Genomic DNA, 23,662 nt, shown 5'->3' with positions numbered 1-23,662 from the left:
CAGATGTCTACAAAACTCTGTGAAAAGACAGCTGGCATATATGCTCTGCCAGTACATTCTCCCAGCCTCCAACAATCTGTGATTGAGGGAGTTATTTAGCAGTAAGCGATACCTTTGTGCTTAATGATATGGATGGCAAAGTGTTAGTCAGCTTCCTAGATGCTTTATTTCAACTAACAGTTGTATCTTTTAAAAGACCATTTTTATGTGAAAAAGCAATGCAACAACAATGAAGAAGGTTTAGCAAAGAATTACCTGTCGGAATCCTTCCTGTTATATGGCCATACAGGCTGGCGAGGATTAGCAGTGCCATAAAACTCGGAGAGGATCTGGTTGACATTGCCACCTGGATGGGATTTAGTTTCTATCTGTTTAATAAGTGTGGTTGAGATAGGGACTGCACACTCTGATGGATCATCTTCCTCCCTGTCATTGAAAACAGCTTCAATCACTTACAGAACAAGATCAAGTACTGGTAGCACAAACATTTTCTTTAATGAAGCTTTCCAAGCATATTCTGCAACAGAAACATTCTCAAGGTAACTGTGGATGAATCAAGCTATGATGTTTAATAAGTTACTGAGCATCTACTGACATGCATGAATTTGTTATGATACTGTAATGACCTTTTGTGTCTGAGACCCTAGGAACTGAAAAATATTCTCAAAGAACAGTTCAAGAGAAATTAGGAATTTACATTTCAAAACACAAAAACATGCATGGTTTAAGCAAACAAATGCCAACATACTTAGGATAGTGATATTAAATTTAATTTTCCTATCATACAATTTCAGACCACATTTGGTAGTTCTGTTACACCTCCTCTGCATACGCTGTACTCTTTGAAATATTGCACCAGAAGTGAAAGTGTAATTGATTTCTTATTTTCTATACAAATGAACCATTTTAAAAGAAAGTGAATATTATACCTGGCTTGAAATGTCAGGTGGTGAGTAAGATCAGGTTCTATATTTTGCAGTGCTTTCTCTTGTCCTTTCCCTGGAACCACCTGTGTTTCATTCAATCCCAGACTTCTTTTTTCTAAATGTATGATAATAGGGTCTGGAAGATGGCTCCTTACAATGAAAAGAGGGCTGAAAACAATCTACAAAAAGAAAAATATATACCAATTTCATGGTAATTTTATTTCAGGATTATAACTGTTGAAACAAGCTATTAAGAAATCTTTACAGTGGGTCATTCTGCCCTTAATTTATTATATGGCATGTAAGGTGTAAACGTTTAGATTTCAGAGGCATTACATGTACTTACTATTCGTTGTTGCACATGAGAGTTGGGCTCTAAAGTCAAAATTGTGCACCACACATACGTAATTGAACTCTTTGAGGATGGTACCTGTATGCAGATAGATCAGCATTACGCCAAAATTATTTCAAGCTGGTAATACTGAACATTTCATCATTTCAAACAGAACTTTGTAAAGTTCCCAGTTCTCACAGACATTTTTAATATTATATTCTAAATATCTATTACTAGACATACCTGAATGACAGTGCTGTGTTCTGTATGTTTAGAGCTTAGACATACATCTCGGGACCAGTCTTCATCTCCTGTAGCCTTCACACTCAGCTCTGTGAGCTCATTGTCTTCTAGGACATATGAAGGCAACTTCTGCTTGGCTGCAAGGCAGTTGGTGTGTTCTTTTACGACTGCCTGTCCATCCTGACTAATGTAATGCTGAACCACCTTCAGTTCAATACTTTCTGAAAGGTAACTACAGACTGTCTGTCTTCCGCAGATTAGGATCTAAAACACACAAAAATATGCAGGTCATATATAAACAATTGCAAATAGGAAAGGTCAAAATTGAATTATAGAGTGAAAACCTGTACAAGAATAATCTATTTTAGCATTTTGATTTTGTTAGATTTTCCCAAGCACTGCTGAAGGCGGTGAATGGTAAAATGTTATTTTTATTGGCCAAATGTACATGCAATTTCACAGAAACCTAGGCATTAAGAATCTTGAAGTGCTGCTAAAGCAATATCTGGGTTTGAAAGACACTTGCAACATAGCCACTTTCATTCCCACTGAATGCAGCCCATGGCTGACATAATTCTGGTTTTGATTTTAAGAATACTCTGATGGTCTCTGAATACTACACCCTTTTTGAGTAGACACAATGATGTACTTCAGAAGTAAGGTTTCCACTGACACCTCATATTCTCATCACAATTCACAGATCCAGACCTTTCAATATGTTTGCTGTTTCAAAGCTTATAATTCCGATAAATGGCTGTGCTATATTTCCGTATTTAAGTGCATCCACCTAGAAAATGACCATATAGACTCACGAGATGTTGTTGTCTATAGTACATGAATTATTTCTCATAGAACATATATCTGACTTTTTCTAATGTGTACCAAGAAACAGTATTCTATGTATATCCCTACTACAACCACCTTCATTTGCTTTTCACTAATGAGGCTATGCACCATAGCTACAACCTAACAAGGAAAGTCTCAGCAGGGCTTTCAGCAAAGCCAGGAATTGTCCTTGCCTGATCAGCTATATTTCTTTGCACAACATGAGGCACTCCGCCATATCCACGAGCTGAACATGTTATGTCCACCCCATGTTTTGGCTCCTGCCAATGCAGGCAGAATGACTGCTGTGTTATTACAGATCTCTATACAAAGATTTTATGTGAAAAGTTAAATTTTCAAATGTTAACTTGGTCCTTACTCCTTTCTCTTTTAACAATAAAAAGACCAGAATTACACCCCAGAATAAAACAAGAACAGTTTCTTAACTAACTAAAGATCTTCTGCCCAAGAGCTTAACACATCCAAGAAACTGTGGAAGTTACCGCTGTCAGAATTTAGTAACCATGCTAAGGCAGGTTTATGGAAACATGCATGTAAAATATGTGGTGATAACAGCTTTTATATGTTAAGATCCACACCATAGTGAATTCTTACAGAAGAGTTGTAAAAACTCCTTTAATGAGACCAGAATACTGTTATACTTACTTTTTTGCAGGTCCCACTAGGAAAGGAATAATAAGGCAACTTATTCATGAATAAACAATGGTTTAAGTCACTCAGATTAAGTTATTTTTTCCAAGCAGGATCAAATACTTACTTGTTTTTGTACTCCACTGAGCTGCTGAACCTTGATAATAAGTGATGCCGTTCGGCCCTTGTACTGAATAGTACGAATAAAGGTCCCTGTATTGTCCACACTGAATGGCTCAGACCACCGCCAGTTTCCCCAGCCTTCGATACAGATGTGTAACAGCTGGAAAGAAAACAATTACTACTTCAATACACAAGCACCCTTGCCGTAGGATACAAATTCCCATGATAGGGAAATATTCTTGTTTTTAAAACTCAGCAATGCTAAGCACACCAATTCTCTGAATGATTCACTTATTCTGTGATTTCAGATACAAACAGAAGAATGAACAATACCGTAAGATGGCTCTGCATCATGCATTCCTATAAATTACCTGTTTAAATTCTGTTTATGGATGGAAAAAATCCAGTACACAACTGTTCAAAAATGTTACGTAGACTAGAGCGCAACAGGAAATAAGATACTTTCTTTACTGCCCTTGAAATTGTTCTAGAAATCTACCCTCTTTATTACCAGCAAGGTGATTTGGAGAGCAGGTCATATTTTTGGCCTTCAGGATAACAGAGAAAATTGCGAGTACCCTTCACTTCAGAAGAAGGATGCAAATCTATTTGTATGTATATATGTGGAGCTCATCCATGTGTTAAATGTTTAAGAATGTCGTATATTGCTGAGAGATGGGAAACATTTCATTTCTTATACAAATGTGGTGGCACGTTTAAGCTTGACTGCATGAGAAGAAATTTAACTGCATAATTATACTCCCTGTGTGATTTATTCCGGAAAAGGAGTGGCTTTTTTTCCAGTTTAACTTAAATCACTTCCAGAGCAATATAGTCTTTCATCATTTGAAGAGCCTTTCATCCACTTACCCACCATACGCACTTACCTCTATCCCATGGAGATTCTTTAAGCCAGAGTAGTGAAAATTGGTACTGTTCCATGTAGGTCAATGAAGTTACATAAATTTACGCCAGCTGAAGATCTGGCTATTTAGCTCTGTATAGATCTTTTGTGGCTGTGCTAGCTTAAGAATGTGAGTTATATATAAGGGATCAAAGCAATATGCATTCTGGGTAAAATTTATTCTTTGCAGAGGGCCAGCACAGAGTCTAAGCATCACTTAAGTCCTTTAAAACAGTTATATAAAGGCCTTGTGGGAATTCTTTCTTGAGGGTTGAATTTCAGTCTGATTTTGGACATATGTCATTAATTAATCTAAGTAATTGGGAACAGGATCAGGCCCAAAGTTTGGTTATTTACACTAGCAAAAAATGAAACTTGTAAATATTATGTTCTCCCATGATTTGTTTCCAAAGAGAGATACCACTGGCCATAGATCTGGCCAGTTGGACTTCGTGAACGTCTGCAAGTTGGTTTCTTTTCATTGTTTTGAGAAACAACGACAGCGACAACTTTCAAAGATATTACAACTCAGTAGCCTGTTTGCAATTTGTGGTATCCTCAGCACAAGTTACTCACAGAACAAAAACATCCATTCAGTGGGTGGCTTTTGAATTTGCTAGAGTGATGACTGTTGCATTCAGATTCAAATTAGTTTTATGCTGGAAGCACAAAGGCTAGTATGTGCCAGTGGGTGCATGGGCATTTGTTTGGGTATGTACATGCGTGGGCACTTTATATTCAAGAATATGTTGAGGGAACTATGTACTAGGACACTCAAACTCATAAACAAACACATCGCTTTGATACTTGAGTATTAGTTACAGAAAAGGAAAAACAAAGCAAAAAAAAATCCAACTGCAGTGGCTGGAATCAGTTCAGTTTCTTACAGAGGCAGCTGGGAATAAATCTCATCACATATGAAAACTAAGAGAAACAAGAAAACTGTTTGCTTTGGAGAGACTGGTAGCTGGAAATGACAGCCAAGTAATGAGAAAAGGTACTAAGAAGGCACAAAAAATGTGGTGTGCTCCAAAGATAGATGTCACATGAATGCCATAACTGATGATTAGTAATTGCATGTAGCTCCAAGATTAGGATGTCTCCCACCCTGTATAAACAGCTTTCCTCATGAGCTGAACATTCCCAAGAAACATGCTGTCAGCTTTCACTGTGTAGTTATTAGCTTACAAATGCTGCCTTACTAATTTTCTTTGCAGCACAATAATTATTGTGCATTTAACTTCATAGTTCAGAAACAAAAATAAAAATGAGATATTACCATATATTGGCAATTCTTATTTCCTAAACATACTATTTGTATAGTGATAACTGCTACATCCAACAGGGAACAACCTTCATAAATTATTTTAAATATATCTAATATATTTGTATTAATGACATAGTAATATAAAAATTGGGTATTGCAAGTTTCCTTGTGAGCCAAGAAACTGCATTACATGAAAACACAAAGGGATCTCCTGGTGAACCAGTCACATGAATGTGAGATTCCTGCACAGCGTGGCTAGAAGTGATTAGCAAATGACACTAAGTGATATAGAGATATATGGCAGGAAACAAAAATTGAAGTAATTTTAGAAAATTAAGTAATCAGGTGTGAACATTATGTTAACAGATGTCATATTAGATGGTGTTAGATACTCAACAAGACAGACCTCTAATGTTATAAAGCTGACCTAACACTACAGATTCAAGGCAATTGCCATATAACCCCTTTCATTTATCAAGTTTTAAGTAAACACTGAGTATTTCTCAGGAACTACTTAAAAGTTTAACAAATAAAGCTGAGTATGGTATAGATTAGGAGAAAAAAGAAGTCATAGCAAAAAGGTACAAAATATTAAATGAACTTCAAAAACATTCTAACAAATATAATCCAGAGACAAATGGCAATTTATAGTTTAGAGAGAATTTAACACAGTTTGTTATGTCTAATGATATGTATTCACTTGTGTAACCATTTGATTTCTGCATTTTCTGTTGGGGAAACATAACAGATAATGCAGAGCTTTTTGTTTGGACTCGATGTTTGTGGGATTTTTAACTCTGAGCCATTATGGATCTCTGTTTTGAAAGGGAAAGGAATTGCCTTCAGGGAGGTAGACTAAGATGAAGTTGTTCCTACTGGCGGGAACGCTTAGAAAAGCTGCATTTTTATCACAGTTCCTTGCAGAATGTTTCCATGCACTCCTCAAAATTTGCTTAGGTTTTCAGCTAGATGTGTGGGTGAAGGATATGATCTGAGTAAATAAAGCAAAGTGTCATATGACAAGGCATGGAGACTAAAATGGGGGATTAAAAATGAGACTAAGAATGGAGTCTGTCCAGAAAAGGCAGCATTTCCCAGCTGTATAAGTAATTCTAAGCTTGTGCCCTCAAAATGCTTAGTGACACAAATTTGATTTCTATTTTGCTTGTAGAGCCACTGAAGTTAACTTAGGTTCACTTTAGTTAAATTTTATCTGTTTTCCAGGTGAAAGTAGTAAATGCCTTTTGGGAAGAATATGAGAGATTGCTGTAAACTCTGAGGGACTTGAAGGAATCAGGTGAGGAGCTGGTTAGTGCATGGAAGCAGATGATTATTTTCAGAGATATGCGACAGTAAAATAAAAGCTGGGATGATGCAGCAGCATGGAGGAAAATGGAGACCTGGAGATGGGAAGTGAATTGTAAGACTTGAAGCTAAAGCAGTTTTTAACTGAAAAATTAAAAGAGGATGATCTTTATTTTTGGCTGTGTTTTTAGCAATTAGCATTTGGGAAAGCAGTGAATGAAATGTTCATTCTGCATATTGTCAACTGTAGCAATCACCAAAGGCTGCATTTCATTTTGGCTTGATTTTCTCATGGCACCTGGGAGACCTGATCATTTCTATGCCATCACCCCTTGTAAGACAAAAGGATTGAACAGAGGATGGGAGAAAGCAATGTTCATCATCCCTGTCTTGGCCAGTAGAAGCATGTCACACTCAGCAGATAAATTATGACCTTTGGGGGCTCCTGTGAGTCTCAACAACCTGCACAGCAGGCCTGAACCTCACAGGTACAAACTAACTCTAAATACCATGGAACAGACTTTTGGTTAAAGTATGGCAACCAAATTTTGAAGATTCATGTGTCTCATGGACAATATGAATCTTTACCTTCCCCAGATATCATTTAGAAAGTAATACAGTCTAACCATTGATTTTGAATGTAGATCCCCTGAGGAAAGCAACAACACATTTCTCACTACTGGAATAGTGCAAAATAAAATAAAAACTTCCAACCTCCCCACGCCCAATGTTCTGCAAATAACCTGGGGAGGATTATACGAAGTACAAAAGGTTGTGCAGAGCATCTGTAACATCCCTAAACAATAAAACAGGAAAAAAAAAACAATAATAACTGATGTATAAGTCACAGCTTCTAAGTCTGAACCCATAGAGTACTGTATATCACCTTACACTTAACAGGATATAACCCAATACCTGGAATAATAGCCATTTGGAAATAAGTAACAATGAATTATTTTCCTGGTGGATATGCAACATAAATTAAAATTTGGCTTAATTTTTTTTTTCATAGGAGAAAGAGGATGAGGTTCTTAAAGCTATTTCCAAATCTACAACTGCTGTTAACAACGTTTATAAAATTCTAGCAGAAGTCGAGCTTTGCAGGCACGCTATTTGAAACAAGAGGAGAATAACTTTAAATGGATTATACTGTTCTAATGAGCATATTATTAATGTAATGACCACTCCTAATAACTTTTCAAGAATGTATAAGTGTACATTCAGAAGAATAGCAAAGCAAACAACAGAGCTTTTCTCTCAAATTCTACATAACTAGCAAGTCAAGTGACACAGAGTTGTTTCAGGAATACATACCTACTTTGTGTATGTGGTTTATAAACAATAACTTGGTCACATTCTCACTGAAGTCATTGCTCAAACCAAAATACAAACTGATTTTTACCCACTGCACCTGCAGTGGGTAGAATAGAGCAAAGTGAAAATGGGCTGCTGCCAGTAGACTCCGGAGAAAGGTGTGGGAGCTGCTACTTTAAATGCAGACTTCCCCCATGCAACATTATGGTTTGCATTAAAAGAAATATCACAGATTTAGATTCTGTCTGAGTGTGGGGAAAACTGAACTAGTGTGCTACAGAAGATTTTTGCTGTTTATTTGCAAGCAAGCAATCTCTGCAGAATACATTTGGAGGACTCTCATATGAATAGCTGGTTTTCACGTTTGCTGTGATCCCTGGTGGGACCCTCGGACTGCCTACTGTCTTGCAAGACAGAATTCCTTAACCCTGAGTATATTGCTAGGAAGATCTGATCTCTTCTAACTTCAGAATTTCACCCTATGTATCATATGCTCCAGTTCTCCTAAAAAATGCAGCTGTCTTGGAGACAAACATGACTTTTGACATAACTGGGGCCCATCCCACAAAGCAACTGGAAGATCAAGATAAGGAGCACAGACTGGATCCAATAATAATGTAGGAGCCAGTGTTGTCTGTACAACACAGGAGTGATGTAGCTTCTCTTCCTTTTTAATGATATCTAACAGACCTCTAACTTTCATTAAAATCTGCAAAGAGAACTCACGAGGTCTGGCAACTTTTGCTGGAATTGCTTAAAGCTTCAAATATCATCAGTTTTGGACTTACCCCAACTCTGAAAAGGAGTATATACTGGGGGTGTCTTATCCCTAAGGAAGGTCAAAAACTCATGAAATCTGAGGAAAACATGGGGGATGGAACAGAGCAGAAGAAATAGCACTGGACCTCAGACTTATTACTGAAATATTAGCCAAACTAGTGAGACTTGCAGGAATCAGAGTGAAAGTTAAAAGGGAAATGTTAGATTCCCTGAAACATAGAAGATCCAGGCTGGAAAAAAAACAAAGGAAGGAAGGAGTTTCAACCTAAGCCAAACAACTGGAGGGACACCACCAATAACTGATATATCCAAATCCTCGCTGTGCTGTATCTGTTTTCTTAACTTTAAAAAGTTTAATAATTTTTAATTATAGCCTATTGTAACTTCACTAATATTAAAAGAAATCTAAATACAAATAAATCATTACAAAACTACCTGCTATTACAAAAATAATGGATTTTAGGTAATATATTTAGTTTTGTTAAATTATTCAAATAGCCAGTTACTGCATCTCTCACTCTGCTTAATTAGCAAAAGAAAAATGGAGAATTTTATTGATGTGAATGTAAAAGAAATACAATCCTTTAAAAACTATTTATTTTCATTTAACTGAACTGCCTTGCCATACTAAAAAAACATTTTGCAGAGGTTAAATAAAGTATTTCATGGCAACCGCTGCCTCTTAGTGCCTGTGTAACAAGAAACATGAGCCAGCCCAAGTTGTGCAAGTTGGTTTTCTTTCCCAGTAAGAGAATGTGGTATCTAAGACCTTGTCCTAACTCATTTTATCCCCAAGTGTAAGTCAAGTAAGTCAAGTATGAACTAATGCCTGGAGGGAAGTCCCTGACTCCAGAAGTATGGATTATTTCACATTTATCTTACAATCTGCTCTCAGAGTTCTTAAAATTCACTAACTTGGCAAGTCGGGAATTATCATGAGAAATGAAATAATTTCATAACTATGAAGTCATCTAGCATTCCATGAATATGACACTTGTAGGGTTTGTCCATGCTTGGGCATTATTCTGACCTTTGGATAATAAACTGCTAGATAGTTTTGTATGGAAACAATTAGAAAAGTGCCACAGCATAATAGGTACAACCTGATGTCTTAATTGAGTACTTGTTTTTGTTTCAAGGATTTGTATTAATCATTAAAAAATCTGCGCATGACAACATTTGTAATAACCTTTAAACAAACTCGTTTCATATGATCAAAAATGACAAAGGATTGCGCTGTTTAGATGAACTGCCTTTCTGAAGCATGCTATATTTACAGCAATTCGTATTTAACATTAACCAAATGAACAAAGCTTATAGATGCATGCCAAGATCCTGTGACCTTTGTAAAGAAAATTTGCTTCTATCTCACAGTGTGAGGAAAGCTTACGCTTCCATATATTTTCAGGGAAATTATCTCAAAGCTGTTTTTTAGTCTCTAAGTTTCCCAGCAAGAAATGGTTGTTGAAAAATATTAAAGGAGCAGAATACTCTTGAAATTATTCCAAGGGCTGGGATAAGTGAGGCATAGCCCCCCTACAAGAGACTGCTGGCCAGCAGTGTGGTTAAGTCAGGAGGAGTAGGCTGTTAGCTTCGCCATCTCCTGGGATATGGGAATCCAACATGACACTCGTGACTGTTTATCAGCCCAGTTCTTCAGTGAATCTGAATCTGATCAGAGCAAAACAGACCGGGGAAACCCTTTGACATCACCAAGTTTCAGCTGAAGAATGAATATCTGAAAAATGAATCTGAACTTCTTACTGTCACTTCATCCACTCCCTAATCTGTGATTTGGTTTTCTTCTGGAATTTTTCACCTTCCATCCTGCATTTCAAATTTTTCGTTTAATCTGAAACTTACATAGGAGCCATGAAACTGAATATTTTGCACAGCTCAAGTCTGTGCCAGAAAGGACAAGTTAAAGATCAATGTTTTAAGTTCTGCAGGTGTTAGATGGCTAATGCAATATGCTGTGCTGGTGGTCTTCAGCAGCTTGGCTGCAAGTGACAGAAAGTATCAGGAAAATGCTATAATTCAACTCTTCCACTTTTCACTTTCCTAGGGATAATCCTCATTTTCAAAGCTTTCCAATTATTGGAAGTACATCACTACTAGAAATCCACCATAATTAGAACTATGCTACCAGCAGAATGATCGAGAATGATGGTCAAAAAGAGGATTCTCCCAGCCTGGGTAATCTTATACAGAACACCAGAAAATGGATGTGGAAAGCCTTACTTAGTTCTGTTTTGAGCATTTCTTTCTTTTTCCATGTATTTATTAAAAAGTTTAAATGATTTTTTTTGGGTGACTGCTACAAGTGATAATTGATTATGAAAGATGGGTCACATTTTGCTGACTTGCTAATACAAGCCCTGTTGTTCTTTCTCCTTCACATGACTGGATGAAGTGATGCCATTTGTAACCCAAATGCAAGTGAGTACTGTCAGCTGATGAGTGAGGATCCTGTCTCACCATTTGACACATGCCCACTACACTGCACATGGTTACCCATTTGGTTTGCTTGACCATGGGCTGGGCAGTCACAAGCACTTTACTTGCATGAGAAAACATGCCCTTTTTGAAAATGTGACAAGAGACGTATTGTAACTCCAGTGTCTCTGCAAGTCTCCAAAGGCCTCCCTCTGTGCACTACTACACCAGCACACAAAGTTTATAACAACTCCTCTGTTGGTGGCATTGAGATGGTCCTTTATTAACCTTCCCTCCTCTCAATTTATGCTTTGACTTCAGTGTCAACTGCAAGTGTTTACTCTGGCTGAATTTGCTCTGCAGAGATTACAGCATTCATGTAAAGTTCGGTAGTTTTGCATAACCACTGACATATGAACAAGAACCACAGTGAGTTTGTCATCTCTGTTTCCCAGTGAAACTTGGCGGTAGTGGAAGTGGGCACAACTCCTGTTGAGAGTGACCATCCAAACTTCACCTTCTTTTTGATGTCCTAACGCTGGTATTTTCCAAGGCTCTACAGGAGCTAGGAAACCAGAGCCACTACACTTCTCCCAGGTTCTGTAAAAATGTCAGTAACTCTCCAGCACAGGACTGCTGCTCAGCAAGGAGGGTAGCATAGGTCTCCAGTGTATCACTCAGCAGAAGCTGGGTGTATACTAAAAGGAGAGAAGAAATGTTTTTGCTGCCCCATAAATACCTTCTTTTAAATTTTAAATCCTGCCTTATCCTGAATCAGAAAGAAAAGCCCACTTTTCAACACTGCTCAAGAAAACCAAAAACCTGGTTTAATTGAAATGTTGACAATTTTACATTATTTTATTTTGGTTTCAGTGTTTATCCCTAAAAGAACAAAAAAAAAAAAAAAAAAAAAGAAAACCACAGAAACTGCATTACTTAAACTATATAAATGGGATGTTTCTGACGATTTCCGTTCTTTTCTAATGCAAGCACATGGTGAGTTGGGAGATTTGTCCAGTTTGACCCTATTCTGCAAACAATTTCAGTGAACAGATGCTTCTGGTAAAAACAATTCATTAAAAAAATTCCCCAAATCTCTAATGTACATCACAGAAAACAGACACTGATCACTTAGTTATAAAAACCTGGCAAGCAATCTTCTTTTGCTTTTTTTCAGAAGCTTCAGTTTCTACAAACGCTCAGTTTTACAGAAAGCGGTTGTGCACATGCAGATCCACCCTTGAGTAACTTCTAAACACTTCTGGCTTTCCTCACTCTTTGTTTACCTTTTCTTTCTGATGTAGCCACAGCATGTGGCTCCTGAAGGAACTGGAGCATTGCAGATAGTTGACACCGTACAGAAAATCAATGCATAAAGCCACCGGTCAGTTCTAGCAGTTGCCGCATTTGAAGGGCTGTTTCTGACATACCTGTGGGGACTTGTGAGAGCGCCAGCTGTACTGGTGACTGTGGAGACTAGCCAGCAAAATATTTTCATCAGTATCCACCTGGCCAAACCGCAGTGTCTCCTGTGTGTCATTACAGATCACAAAATGGCTGAAGACCAACTCCTCTGCCTCAGGGCATTGGTTCTGAAAGGAAAAGAATATGAAAGCCAATAAGCATCAGATTAATTGCAAGACGTTTGGCAGCTGTCTGCCCAGTGGCGACTGTTACAACACAGAAATGCTTTAAGATCTCTTGCCATTAGCCTTGGTCTCACAGTATTCTACTCTCAGCAAAAACTAGTGTTTGGTTTGACAAAATATAACTAAGAACGTATATTCCTTTATTTTTCTGCAATGCAAACCTTAAACATTTAAAACTAAAATAAAAAATAGATTTCCTAACTGATGAAAAAGACTTCAAAAAAATTAACCTCAATGGGAAATGACACGGCACATAGGGCAGGAGGGACACCACAGGCTGATCAGAGAAACATGGAGAGGATTCTCCAGGCTTGACAACTGATTTCTCAGGCCAACAGGCTGCAGTGCCCCTTCCCCAGCTACAGCCTTTAGTTTGAAATGTTGCTGTAGGTCAGGAGAAGACACTCTCCAGATACTGCAACACTTAAAAATAAATAAATAAATAAATGGACATGTGGGGAGAGTATTTTCACAGATCCACAAGGCTAGTTTGAAGATACATCTTGTAATTTGATCATCCAATATGAAAGCATCAAAGAGTATCACAGGTTTTGAATTTTAGATTTCACAATACTCTTTATCCTGTCTAGAGCATTCTTACATTTCTCTCTCCACTTTTCATTTGGATACTTTTCATTCTGTTGACACAGTGAGACTGTATGATAGTCATAAAAATTACCAGAGCTACAGGTCTTCCATCCCTGAAGGCCCAAATTATAATCCCCTATACAGGAGAGGTCAAAGTGTGACCGACAATTTGATTTGAAGATTGTCCCTCATCTAGTATCATAGACTCACCAAGGTTGGAAAAGACCTCCAAGATCACCTGGTCCAACCATCCCCCTACCACCAATGTCACCCACTAAACCATGTCCCTAAGCACCACGTCCAACCTTTCCTTGAACACCCCCAGGGACGGTGACGCCACCACCTCCCTGGGCAACCCGTCCCAATGCCTGACTGCTCTTTCTGAGAAGTTACTCCTAGTTTCTAACCTGAGAAGAAATTTATCCTAATTTCCAACCTGAGAATTTCTGTCCTTGTCACTAATGGTCTGGCACTGTCCACTTACAAGCAACTACAAGAAAACACTATTTGGACAGCATTCGTGCAATTTAATGGGTGTAACATAAAAAAAATAAAATCATCTTCTTGTGTTTTTCGTTACCTGTTTTTGACCTATCACATACTTTTGACAATGCTTAATTATTGGTCGGTTCCCTTCTTCCCACAATATAGCCCAGCTGCTCTTTTCTCATCCTTCATTCCCATGACGTTTTCTCTAACTTAAGGGACCTCCATGGTCTTTGAGAGCAGATTCTATTTCCCCTCCTTGCTCTCTCGGTGGACCTTTTAAAAAGACATAATGAAGGTAGCACCTCCTCTGTTTGTGATCATATGGGCCTCTAGTTCTTTGATAACCATGTGGGTGGAAGCCTGCAGATATTCAGAGATCAAAAAAGAGAGAAAAAAATACTTCCTGATAGTTCCCTATGGATCCATAGTTATCCATGAAAAACAGTTTGGTACATTGCTCATAGCACATTGCTGGGTGATACACGTTGAACAGATTTTCTGAAAAGGGAATGGTGCAAAGTATGACCAATTTAACATCCTTGAATGCACACTCACTGCTGTTACTAACTTCAGAAGAACCTAAGGTGCACGTCTATGGACAGGTTGTGATTCCCTTTGAGACCATATGTCAAAATGGTTCACTGTGAGCTTTTGTGCAAAAAAAAAAATCACTTTGAAAGTATCGAAGCATGGGAATATTTAGATTAAAGCTTCTCTCCAAATCTCATGAATTCTTATGTGTAAGACCAGGTATCTTTTGTGAAACAACAGTTAGCCTGGCATAATCAAAATCTCACTTTTTCAAAGCAGTAAAACTCATTACAGAGCACGTCTGTATCCCATGTAGTAGCAGATCTGGGTATGCTAAAGGCTGACATTTACGGTGCCACTTCAGAGTGCACAGTTTATTTTGGCATTTTCTAGTGGTGGATCTATGACTTTTTACTGTCAAGCTGCCATACCCACATACCCATAAGTCTACCACAAATACATATATTTCCCTGTTACAGCTTTGCAAAATGTTCTTTTTAAAAGGGAGGATTTGGTATCCATAGAGCTCAACATGTTGTTATAGTCAAACCTAGATACAACCCAGGGGAATTTAAGAAAATTGTTTTACTCCAATAGGTTTGTCTTGCTGATTACGCACAGAAAGTCTGAGAAAGAAAAACAAAATAAGAGGATGAACTTCCTTCTTTTACTTGACTATTGGTTCTTGCATTTTCTGAATTGAAAAGGGAATCTAGCAAGCTTCAGTTTTCTGTCTTGACTTTTTGGCATGTACAGAACTCCTAAATTGTACTGGGGGAATATGGTCACACAAGGGATTATTAATAGATTTGCATCCATTTTGGTGCTGAGGAATGACTGCCACCACTAGTCTTAAATGTTATGCTACTAGAATCCATTGCTTTTAACAGCAACACTTCTCAAACTTAAGCCAGAGAGATATTTTAATTACATTATTATTTGATTTTGTAACAGTCCCAAAGTTTTAACCAAGAAACCACCAAGATTTGCGTAATAGGAAGTTGTTCTGTGCTGCTAGGCTTAACAGATAGCTACTGATGCCTCAAGTGTTGATAATAACAGATGACTAAAGGATTATCAAGGAAATTGGGCATTCTTTAGCTCAGTACAACAGCAATGGACTGTGCAGGTAGGGTTCTAGGGAAAACTCTCATTCTCCTTGCAGTAAATGAGGGAGATTTTCCTCTGGTGGAATAGCACCCATGCTTTTCAGTCCCTGATGCACCCATCACAGGGAAACGCATTCCAAAGGTACTGCTGAAGTTTGACAGCAGAAGCTTCTACAATACACAGAAAGGGACAAAACAAAACCAAAAAATAACAGACAAAAAAATACAATCAGAAAGAGGACTGATTGATAAAAGTGAGTGTAAAGAAACCAGACATAATAAAAACAAACAGAACTGAGCCATTTGTGTGGCAGTGATGCTGAAGGGCTGAATGATGACTCCAGCAGTTGAAAACACCTAAGTCTGGATTAGGAAAAAAATCCTTCTCTGAATTAAAACTGCAAATCAAAAGAATCAGCACAAGATCAACAGCCTGAATCAGATACAGATTAGGGTCAGTTCCTGGGGGACAATTTCCTGCCCCTCTTTAGATCATTTTTCAGCTGTTCTTTTCTCTCTGAGAGGCCTGGAAAGTGTCTCTCATTTATTGGGCTTTCAAATATTTTTTGAATTCTATTCAGAGAGGGGAAAAACACCCCACATGATACTAGTCACCAGGCTTTGCCTGTCTCAGGACTTTCTGCTCACATCTCAGCTCACAGCTATTTCAAAGCGTTTCTGGATCTGGAAACAAACCATAAAAGCATAGGCCCCTTTATGTGCACAAAGTTATTTTCTGCGTGCTTCACAAGCTACCGAAGACCTGTGCAAGCACATGCACACACACACTCTTTCTCTCTCCAGTACTTATTAATGTTTTTCAGACAAAGTCTTCAGCAATTTCTTATCTCCCTCCAAGTTCCTCCAAGAGAAAAGAACATTTTTCTTCTGATTAAGCTTTGTTGTAACTTCATTCTCATGGGAGCACCCAGACGTTATCAGCTAGAAACTTAAACTGAAGCAACACGCAAGCTTTCTGTACCGTTTTCCTTTGTTCTTTGTGCTTGGGGTAGAAAGACAGGGAAACTGCTGTGATCATTGATGTCCTTTTGACTGATCCCGGCTCATTAAGAAAACTTATGCAACTGCTAACAGAAAGGTTAAGGACCACGCAGACCTCGAGGAAAAGAAGCTCTGATGGTTTAAAGCAGGTTTAAAACAGGAGCTTTTATAACTTCTGAGGGGTTTAGGAAAACATTTACAGTGGGACACCACAGAGGAATAGTTTCTCCTCAGGAATACTCACTTCATGCCATACCTGGGGAGCTGTTTTCTCAGCTGACCCTGTGTCTCTACATATCACAAAGCACTAACGCTATGAAACAATTTGTGAAGGATTAAGTACCCAAATAAAGGGAGTGAACAAAAAACAAACGAACAAACAAACCCCACGTTGTATATTCACAGGATACACACATTTTATATCTTGCTTGATACTCCGTACGTTATTAAATACTAAAATCAATTAATAACGATCTCGATTTTCCCTGCCTAGCTACTTGATTATTAAAACTGTTACTTTAGCTTTGTTTTTAGACATTCATTAGCCTGTTATTGCTTGTGTTTAAGCAGGGATTTCAGATTAGACAGTGAAATATGCCAAAAGGGCAAACAGTTTTTAAAAAGTGCTAATCCTCTCAGATTTTCAGCATGTGACTTAGAAGTAAAAGCAAGTTGTATGCCTGGTGTTTTTTAGGCTTAATCTACTTTCAAAATGGTAAGCATTACCTAACAGAAAAATGAGTACATATCTAGGAAACTAAGACACTGACAGAGGCTTCTGTTAATCTTGAACTCCTGACCTAAAGGTGCAAGGCCAAATTGTTTCATGCTTCATCTGTCCGTCCACTGACTACAGCATCACTTGTTTCAGATATTAATCCAGTAAAAAATATGTGGAGAATTCAAATAACCTTTCCTGCTTATTAAATTCATGTTTCTAGTTGGCAGCATCTATATTGTTTTTTTTTGTGTGAACAGCAAACATCAAACTATGCTTATCATTGCGAAATTCATTCCTTCCCTGTGCAGTGCTCCCTTCTCCACCAATCTGGAGGTAAAGCCACATACAAAAAACATCTTTGTAACAATTAATTTAATAAGCCATTTTGAACACACTTGTGTGTTAACTGTTCCCTAATTTCAAAGCGGTGCGAGTTTTTAATCTCAAATACTCAGGGCTAGGTACCCACCACATCAGAACATGGTGGCAAGTACCCTTGACATGAGAGGAAACGAGAAAATTACAGCAACAATTACAGAAGTATATCCTCCTGTGGCTCATGTTAACATTGCCAAATCCATGTATAAATCAGTACCAACTATTCATAGAATGTACCTGTCAGCAATATACTAGGCGACATATGGCTCTACTTAATCAAATATACAATTCCGTTTTTTCAACTCTGAATATTCCTTCAAGGCACAGAGTAGTCAGTCAGTCATTCACACTGTGATGTGGTTTAAAACATTTAAATATTTATGCACCATATTTTATTTATATGTATAACTATGTCTGAGAGACCTTTTTTTCCCATCCTAAGAGGAAACTGACCTTTCTGAAGGCCATTTTGCAGTAGTTGCCACACATGTCTTAGATGAGAGACTAGTTCTAAGTCAGAAATATTTGGGGTTTAAACAGCCTACCAGGGACTCTCATATACTTTCTATGTTTGTTTTTTATTAAAAGCATTGTTCAAAATATGACAAAAAACAGAAATTGGAGCTACAAAGATTTTTGTTCACATTGATATCTGAGCCAGCTGTAAAGATTTAAATCACACTAGATCTTATTTTATGAATGTCCTTTTGCAACAAGAAAACCATGGAATGCCCTTAAAAAAGATTTTTTTTTGATATAAAACAGATGTTTTATCCTTTTTTGGGGGCTTTGTTATTGTAGTGCCATGATAGGTAATTAATTCCCAGGCTCCACATAGGTCTTCAGGCAGATGAAGAGAATGATTTGATTTCAAGGCTATAGTGGAATAAGGGAATTACAGGCCTTCAAGGGGTCATTGCAGAAGCAAGGTTCTTTATGCTGGGACCGGCTTCAGCCATTAATGCTGCTTGTACAGCATGTAATGTGAAACTAGTGTTGAACTTCAAATAAGGATAGAAATAGTAACTGGAAACAATACGCTCTACCGCTTAGAGTGAGCTGTGCTTACATATCATGCATCATTCACCTTTTCATAAATTAACAGAATATTGTGCATTTCAAGACCAAGATTCTGATTAGTCTGATACAAATCCATGTAATTTCCCTGAAACTCAAGCTGTTCAGCCTACATTTACCTTTATATATAAAAGGAGTCATTGTCTCCTAATTTTCACTGCTATCATGGAACACTTTTAGTATAAATTTTTATATCTTGGAATTCTTTAAATGAATTCAGTTCAGAATCATCCTAATTTGCTACTAAATTAATCAAAATAGCTACAAAATTTATTTTTTCTCACTATTAGATCAGCATACCTGCTGCCAAGCTTGAATTGCTGTATTTAGAGAATGAATTGCATATTGGCCAAAGTTGATCAAAATGGGGTCCACCATTATTGTGCAGTCAAATAGCCTTCCTACTGTGCTGCTGGAAATGGCTGTCTGCCCCCAGATTTTGAAAGGCTTCACAACACTCTGCATTGTCACGTTACGGCACTCCAGAAGTTTACAGTCGGCTTGAGATGAAAACTGGATCTCCTGGAACATTGACTCATCTCTCCACTGACGAAGATAAACATGAGGCTCATCAAAGGAAATTATCATGTATTCTAGTTCAGATGGCATGCTCTTATCAGATAAAAATGGCTGAAGAAACTTTGGTGGTGCTGAAAAGTAAAAGAACAAACAAGGTTAGACTAGAACATCACTATTGCCACATCATGCATGTTTTTGCAAATTATTTTTAACTGCTTGTACATGTGATTTAAACGAATAAAATTCATAAGAGTGTAGACATTTCTGAAATCTGAAATTAAAAAGTAACTGCAAACTAAATTCATTTCATGGTAAAGAGACCAACAACAGAGACAACCAAACTGTTTTACCTACAAACCATACAATACTTCAGATTGTCAACCATTTGGAGCAGAGACCATATTTTTGTGGGAGCTTTTGCTACAGTAGATGTATATGAAGTTCCACACATAGCTCATTATAAATGCAATAGAAATCAGCAATATAACATTTGCTGAAATTGTGATTGATCAGGTTAATAAGCTCCACAAAGAAAAATGTCTTTGCTGCATCTAGAGTACCCAAGACCACAAACGTAGAGATATGCCATATTACCCTGTAATACTAATAAGTATTATTACTGAGACTAAAGCATGAGAAATATATCATCAAAAAGATTTTGTCGTATTCACTGAAGTCTCAGTCCTGCAAGTGCAGCACTGCGGCAGCAGACAGTGCAGAGCATGTATGCTGCTTGTTTAACATTAGGTATGCAAGTATTTCCACTGATGCTATTATTTATATTGCTGGAACAGCTCACATGCTTAAAATTAGCATATGCTCAAGTGCTCTACAAGTTTGGAACCAAAAAACTGACCACTTTCCAGGATCAAGCCCTATTATTCTGTAAAAGTGTAATGGATGCAATAAGCTTTGTGCTCCCTTTATGTATAACATAGTAGAGCAGAACCCCAAATCTTAAGATTTTTAGGTGGTATATCAAGAACAATAGCAGCATCAGCATAAACTCAGTCGTTGTTGAAAAAAAACCCACCTGTGTTTGACTTTAATCTGTTTTTTTGCTTTTTCCAGTGTATGTGATTTTCAAGATCACACATCTGGAATTTGAATGCACTAGTGAAGAAGATTATGTGCAGATAGAGGTAGATGACAGGCAAATAATTGCTTGCTAGATGTTGAGTGTCAGACTTGGTATGATTTGATGATGAATATATTATAATATTTGCAAAAAAACCCCACCAAAATTACTCTTGAAAAAGAGTAAAAAAGCTGCTCCTGTCAAATTTATTTAAGATATTTGCTCATCTTCCAAGGAAAGCATCCCTGGCATTTGAAAATCAGACAATAATCTAAAGATCTCTTGGAATGTATTTGTCATTAATGCAGTGACAGAGAGTACTGAACAAAACCAGATGTAGCTCCAAAAGTGATCATAATTGAAATAACAGTTAAATCTGCAGTTCTCAGAGCACTTCCAAGGAACTCTTACTAAGCGGGTTGCAAAATCTTCAAATATTTTAATAGTACTGATAATATGCTGGAAAATTTAGAAGATCAAATTCATCCACTAAGATGGCTCAGAAGTGAAGTGGCACCTGCTGCCACTAATCAGACTAGGAAAACTGGACTGCTTCTACAGTTACCCACGCCTGAGGGAGGAAGGGAGCTGATCAGCTAGCTGCACTGCTTACAGCATTTACTTTTTCCGTGCAGAGAATGGAAGTCATGAGTTTTACCCTTAAGTCTGTACCACTGGTGGCTGTTGGTGATAATTTATTGCAAGAGCGGCTGTTTGAAAGAGGAAATGGGGAACACAGAGAGCAAAATGATGATGAAGCAGTACATATGAACAACTTGCTTTTATTATTCTACATGAAGGAGTACATACCTGTGCCTAGTTGATCAAGGTGATGGCAGAGGTGGACTTCCAAATAAGTAAATTGGACCAACACACTGAGTGACGGCACAAACCAAGGAGTAAAGCAGGAGTCAACCCTGGTACAAGCTGCTAATGCTGTAGGAGTTACAAGCTGATCGCATGCGCTTTGTGAGCCAGATTCACTTTCTGAGCTGTGGAAGGCAGAGAACAAAGCGGTGGTTCAGCAGTTGCAGGATTTTATCACTTTACAGTAGGAATTGAGCATGTGCTGTGTTGGTTTTCAGACACCCAATGTCACCACTTTGTTTCACATTTAACTACTAATGTCAATGTATATATTTTTCCTTAAGCACAACATCTCAGACAAGATTGCAATCCAACAATTTTTGTATCAGAGCGAATGTTCAATTTACTGACTGAAACACCTGAATCACAGAAAAAAAGCATATTTACAAAAAATAAAAATTAAAGATATCAATTATATTTAATAATTGAAATAGCTAAACAAAATACATATGAAAATGATCTGAAAGTTAGTGTGGCCAAGACAACAATTTTTTCATTCAATTTTAAGTAAACCAACTCACAACCATCTTAACTATTTTTATGTTCAAACCTTGTCCCCGTAAGCTTTCTTTCCATTATCCTTCTCATTCTACAGTCATCACTTAAAAAGAATCTCTGACTGTTACAAGGTCAGCCCACAGTCTTTTACTAACACCTATTACAACATATTTACTATACATTTAAAATGCCACCCCACTGATTTTTTTTTCCTAGCTGTGTTCCTGACCCCATGAATATTTCCAAGCATTATCTTTCAGTCTCTTGAGAGAAACAAAAACTATATCACAATTCTATAGGTTGCTAAGACACCACTGAAGTACAAATAAACTTTCTAATTTAAGCCAAATCTATCCTTAATGTTCCTCATTCTCACTCCCTTTGCAGTTTGGCACTAATAGTTTTCATTTGAAAGCATAATCTTGATTTAAGACCTGAAAATTAAGTCTGTATTCTCAGTCAAACACTACCTCTATTTTAAAATAGTTTAAATTTGAATATTGGGTTTCAAATAAACACGTTTTGTGATTTTTGTGAAAATGTAATTTTCCTTATTCCCCGTGTGCCTCTACAAAATCAGGCACAAATATGTAGGCACTCAAAACATTCATCTATAATGCGTGAAAGTCCACTGATGGGTAAATTTATCAATACTATTTTGTGTTACAATAATTAGCTAGTATGGTATTTATTTATGAGATTAAATCCAGCTTTAGATTTGTGGATATAAATTTAAATGCTTGTGTAGCAGTAAAACTCAAATAAAGATAAGCTAGTTATCAAAGCTTCGAGGCAGGATATAAAGAATGGATTAAGTTGCTGAAGGATGAAAGACACCCCCCTTAATCAGGTTTTCAGCTGCTTTTCGTTGCTTCTCTATGTCTTCAATGGCCTGTTTGTGTTTCAAACATAGTGTTTTAGGTCTTTCATGAACTGGCACCTTTGGAAATAATTTCTTTCTTTGGGTTCACATGATAAAACATCTATGACGCTGCACTAGAGTCAGAGAAATGGGATGTTTTTCTTTGCTCTTCCATGGGTATTCCTTAGATTGCTGCAACAGAACTTGAAAGCAATCCCCAAACCCACCAAAATTCACATTTTGATTTAGACCATTAAATACTTTTGAATCTGTGAAACTGGTTAGTTCTCTCAGAATAACTCTCAATATTGTAAGAATTCTTGCCTGTTGCATTTTGATTAGAAACAGAACTGCAGGGATGTGTGGAATGAAAGCAGAATAATGGTAGAGGGGTGCAAACAAATGTTAACCAAACTGAGAAACTTAAAAAAAAAAGACTGATACTGTGAATTAAGTCTTACTTTGCACAAAACAGCTATAACTCTTACTGCAGTAAAATAGAAGGGAATTTATTTCTGAAAGTAAAAAATTATTTTCCTTGGAAACAAACCTATCAGTGGCTCAGCAATTTTTCCCCTTTGATATGGATATTTTTATAAAATATTAATAATAAAAAAAACAACCCCCAAATTCTTATTTAGTCAAATTTTATATACCTGCTTATTCCTTATTAAGCGTTTTACTGTGATGGAACCTCTGTTACTTCCCACTCATAATCCCAATCCACAGAATGGTTTGGGTTGGAAGGGACCTTAAAGCCCACCCAGTTCCAGCCCCCTGCCATGGGCAGGGACACCTCCCACCAGCCCAGGCTGCCCAAAGCCCCATCCAGCCTGGCCTTGAGCACCCTCAGGGATGGGGCATCCACAGCTTCTCTGGGCAGCCTGTGCCAGGGCCTCACCACCCTCTGAGTGAGGAATTTCTTCCTAACGTCCAATCTACCCTCTTTTAGTTTAAAAATGTTCCCCCTTGTCCTATCACTACACTCCCTGACAGAGTTTTCTCCAGCTTTCTTGTAGGCCCCCTTTAGGTACCGGAAGGCCGCTGTAAGGTCTCCCCAGAGCTTTCTCTTCTCTGAGCTGAACAACCCCAACTGCCTCAGCCTGTCCTCATAGGAGAGGTGCTCCAACCCTCTGAGCATCTTTGTGGCCCTTCTCTGAACCTGCAGCCATCTTTGTGGCCCTCC

The 23,662-nt window shown here is 37.7% G+C and overlaps 1 protein-coding gene across 10 annotated transcripts in view; it reads right to left on the bottom strand.

Moving 5' to 3' along the window:
* VPS13B (vacuolar protein sorting 13 homolog B) overlaps positions 1-23,662 on the bottom strand; it is a 477,988-nt gene that overhangs the window by 38,548 nt on the left and 415,778 nt on the right. For all 10 annotated transcript variants that reach the window (XM_080583158.1, XM_080583153.1, XM_080583155.1 and 7 more), the window contains 8 exons: positions 21,060-21,241; positions 18,953-19,302; positions 12,539-12,700; positions 3,107-3,262; positions 1,504-1,767; positions 1,273-1,356; positions 930-1,105; positions 256-426 (listed from right to left, as the gene is read on the bottom strand). In XM_080583158.1, the coding sequence (XP_080439284.1) occupies positions 256-426; positions 930-1,105; positions 1,273-1,356; positions 1,504-1,767; positions 3,107-3,262; positions 12,539-12,700; positions 18,953-19,302; positions 21,060-21,241 (1,545 nt within the window). The remainder of the gene's footprint in view (positions 1-255; positions 427-929; positions 1,106-1,272; positions 1,357-1,503; positions 1,768-3,106; positions 3,263-12,538; positions 12,701-18,952; positions 19,303-21,059; positions 21,242-23,662) is intronic.

This window comes from Anser brachyrhynchus, assembly GCF_964034855.1.
Source record: "Anser brachyrhynchus genome assembly, chromosome: 2".
NCBI lineage: Eukaryota > Metazoa > Chordata > Aves > Anseriformes > Anatidae > Anser > Anser brachyrhynchus.
The sequence above is the reverse complement of the archived record's forward strand: the minus strand, read 5'-3'. Positions and strand labels throughout refer to the sequence as shown.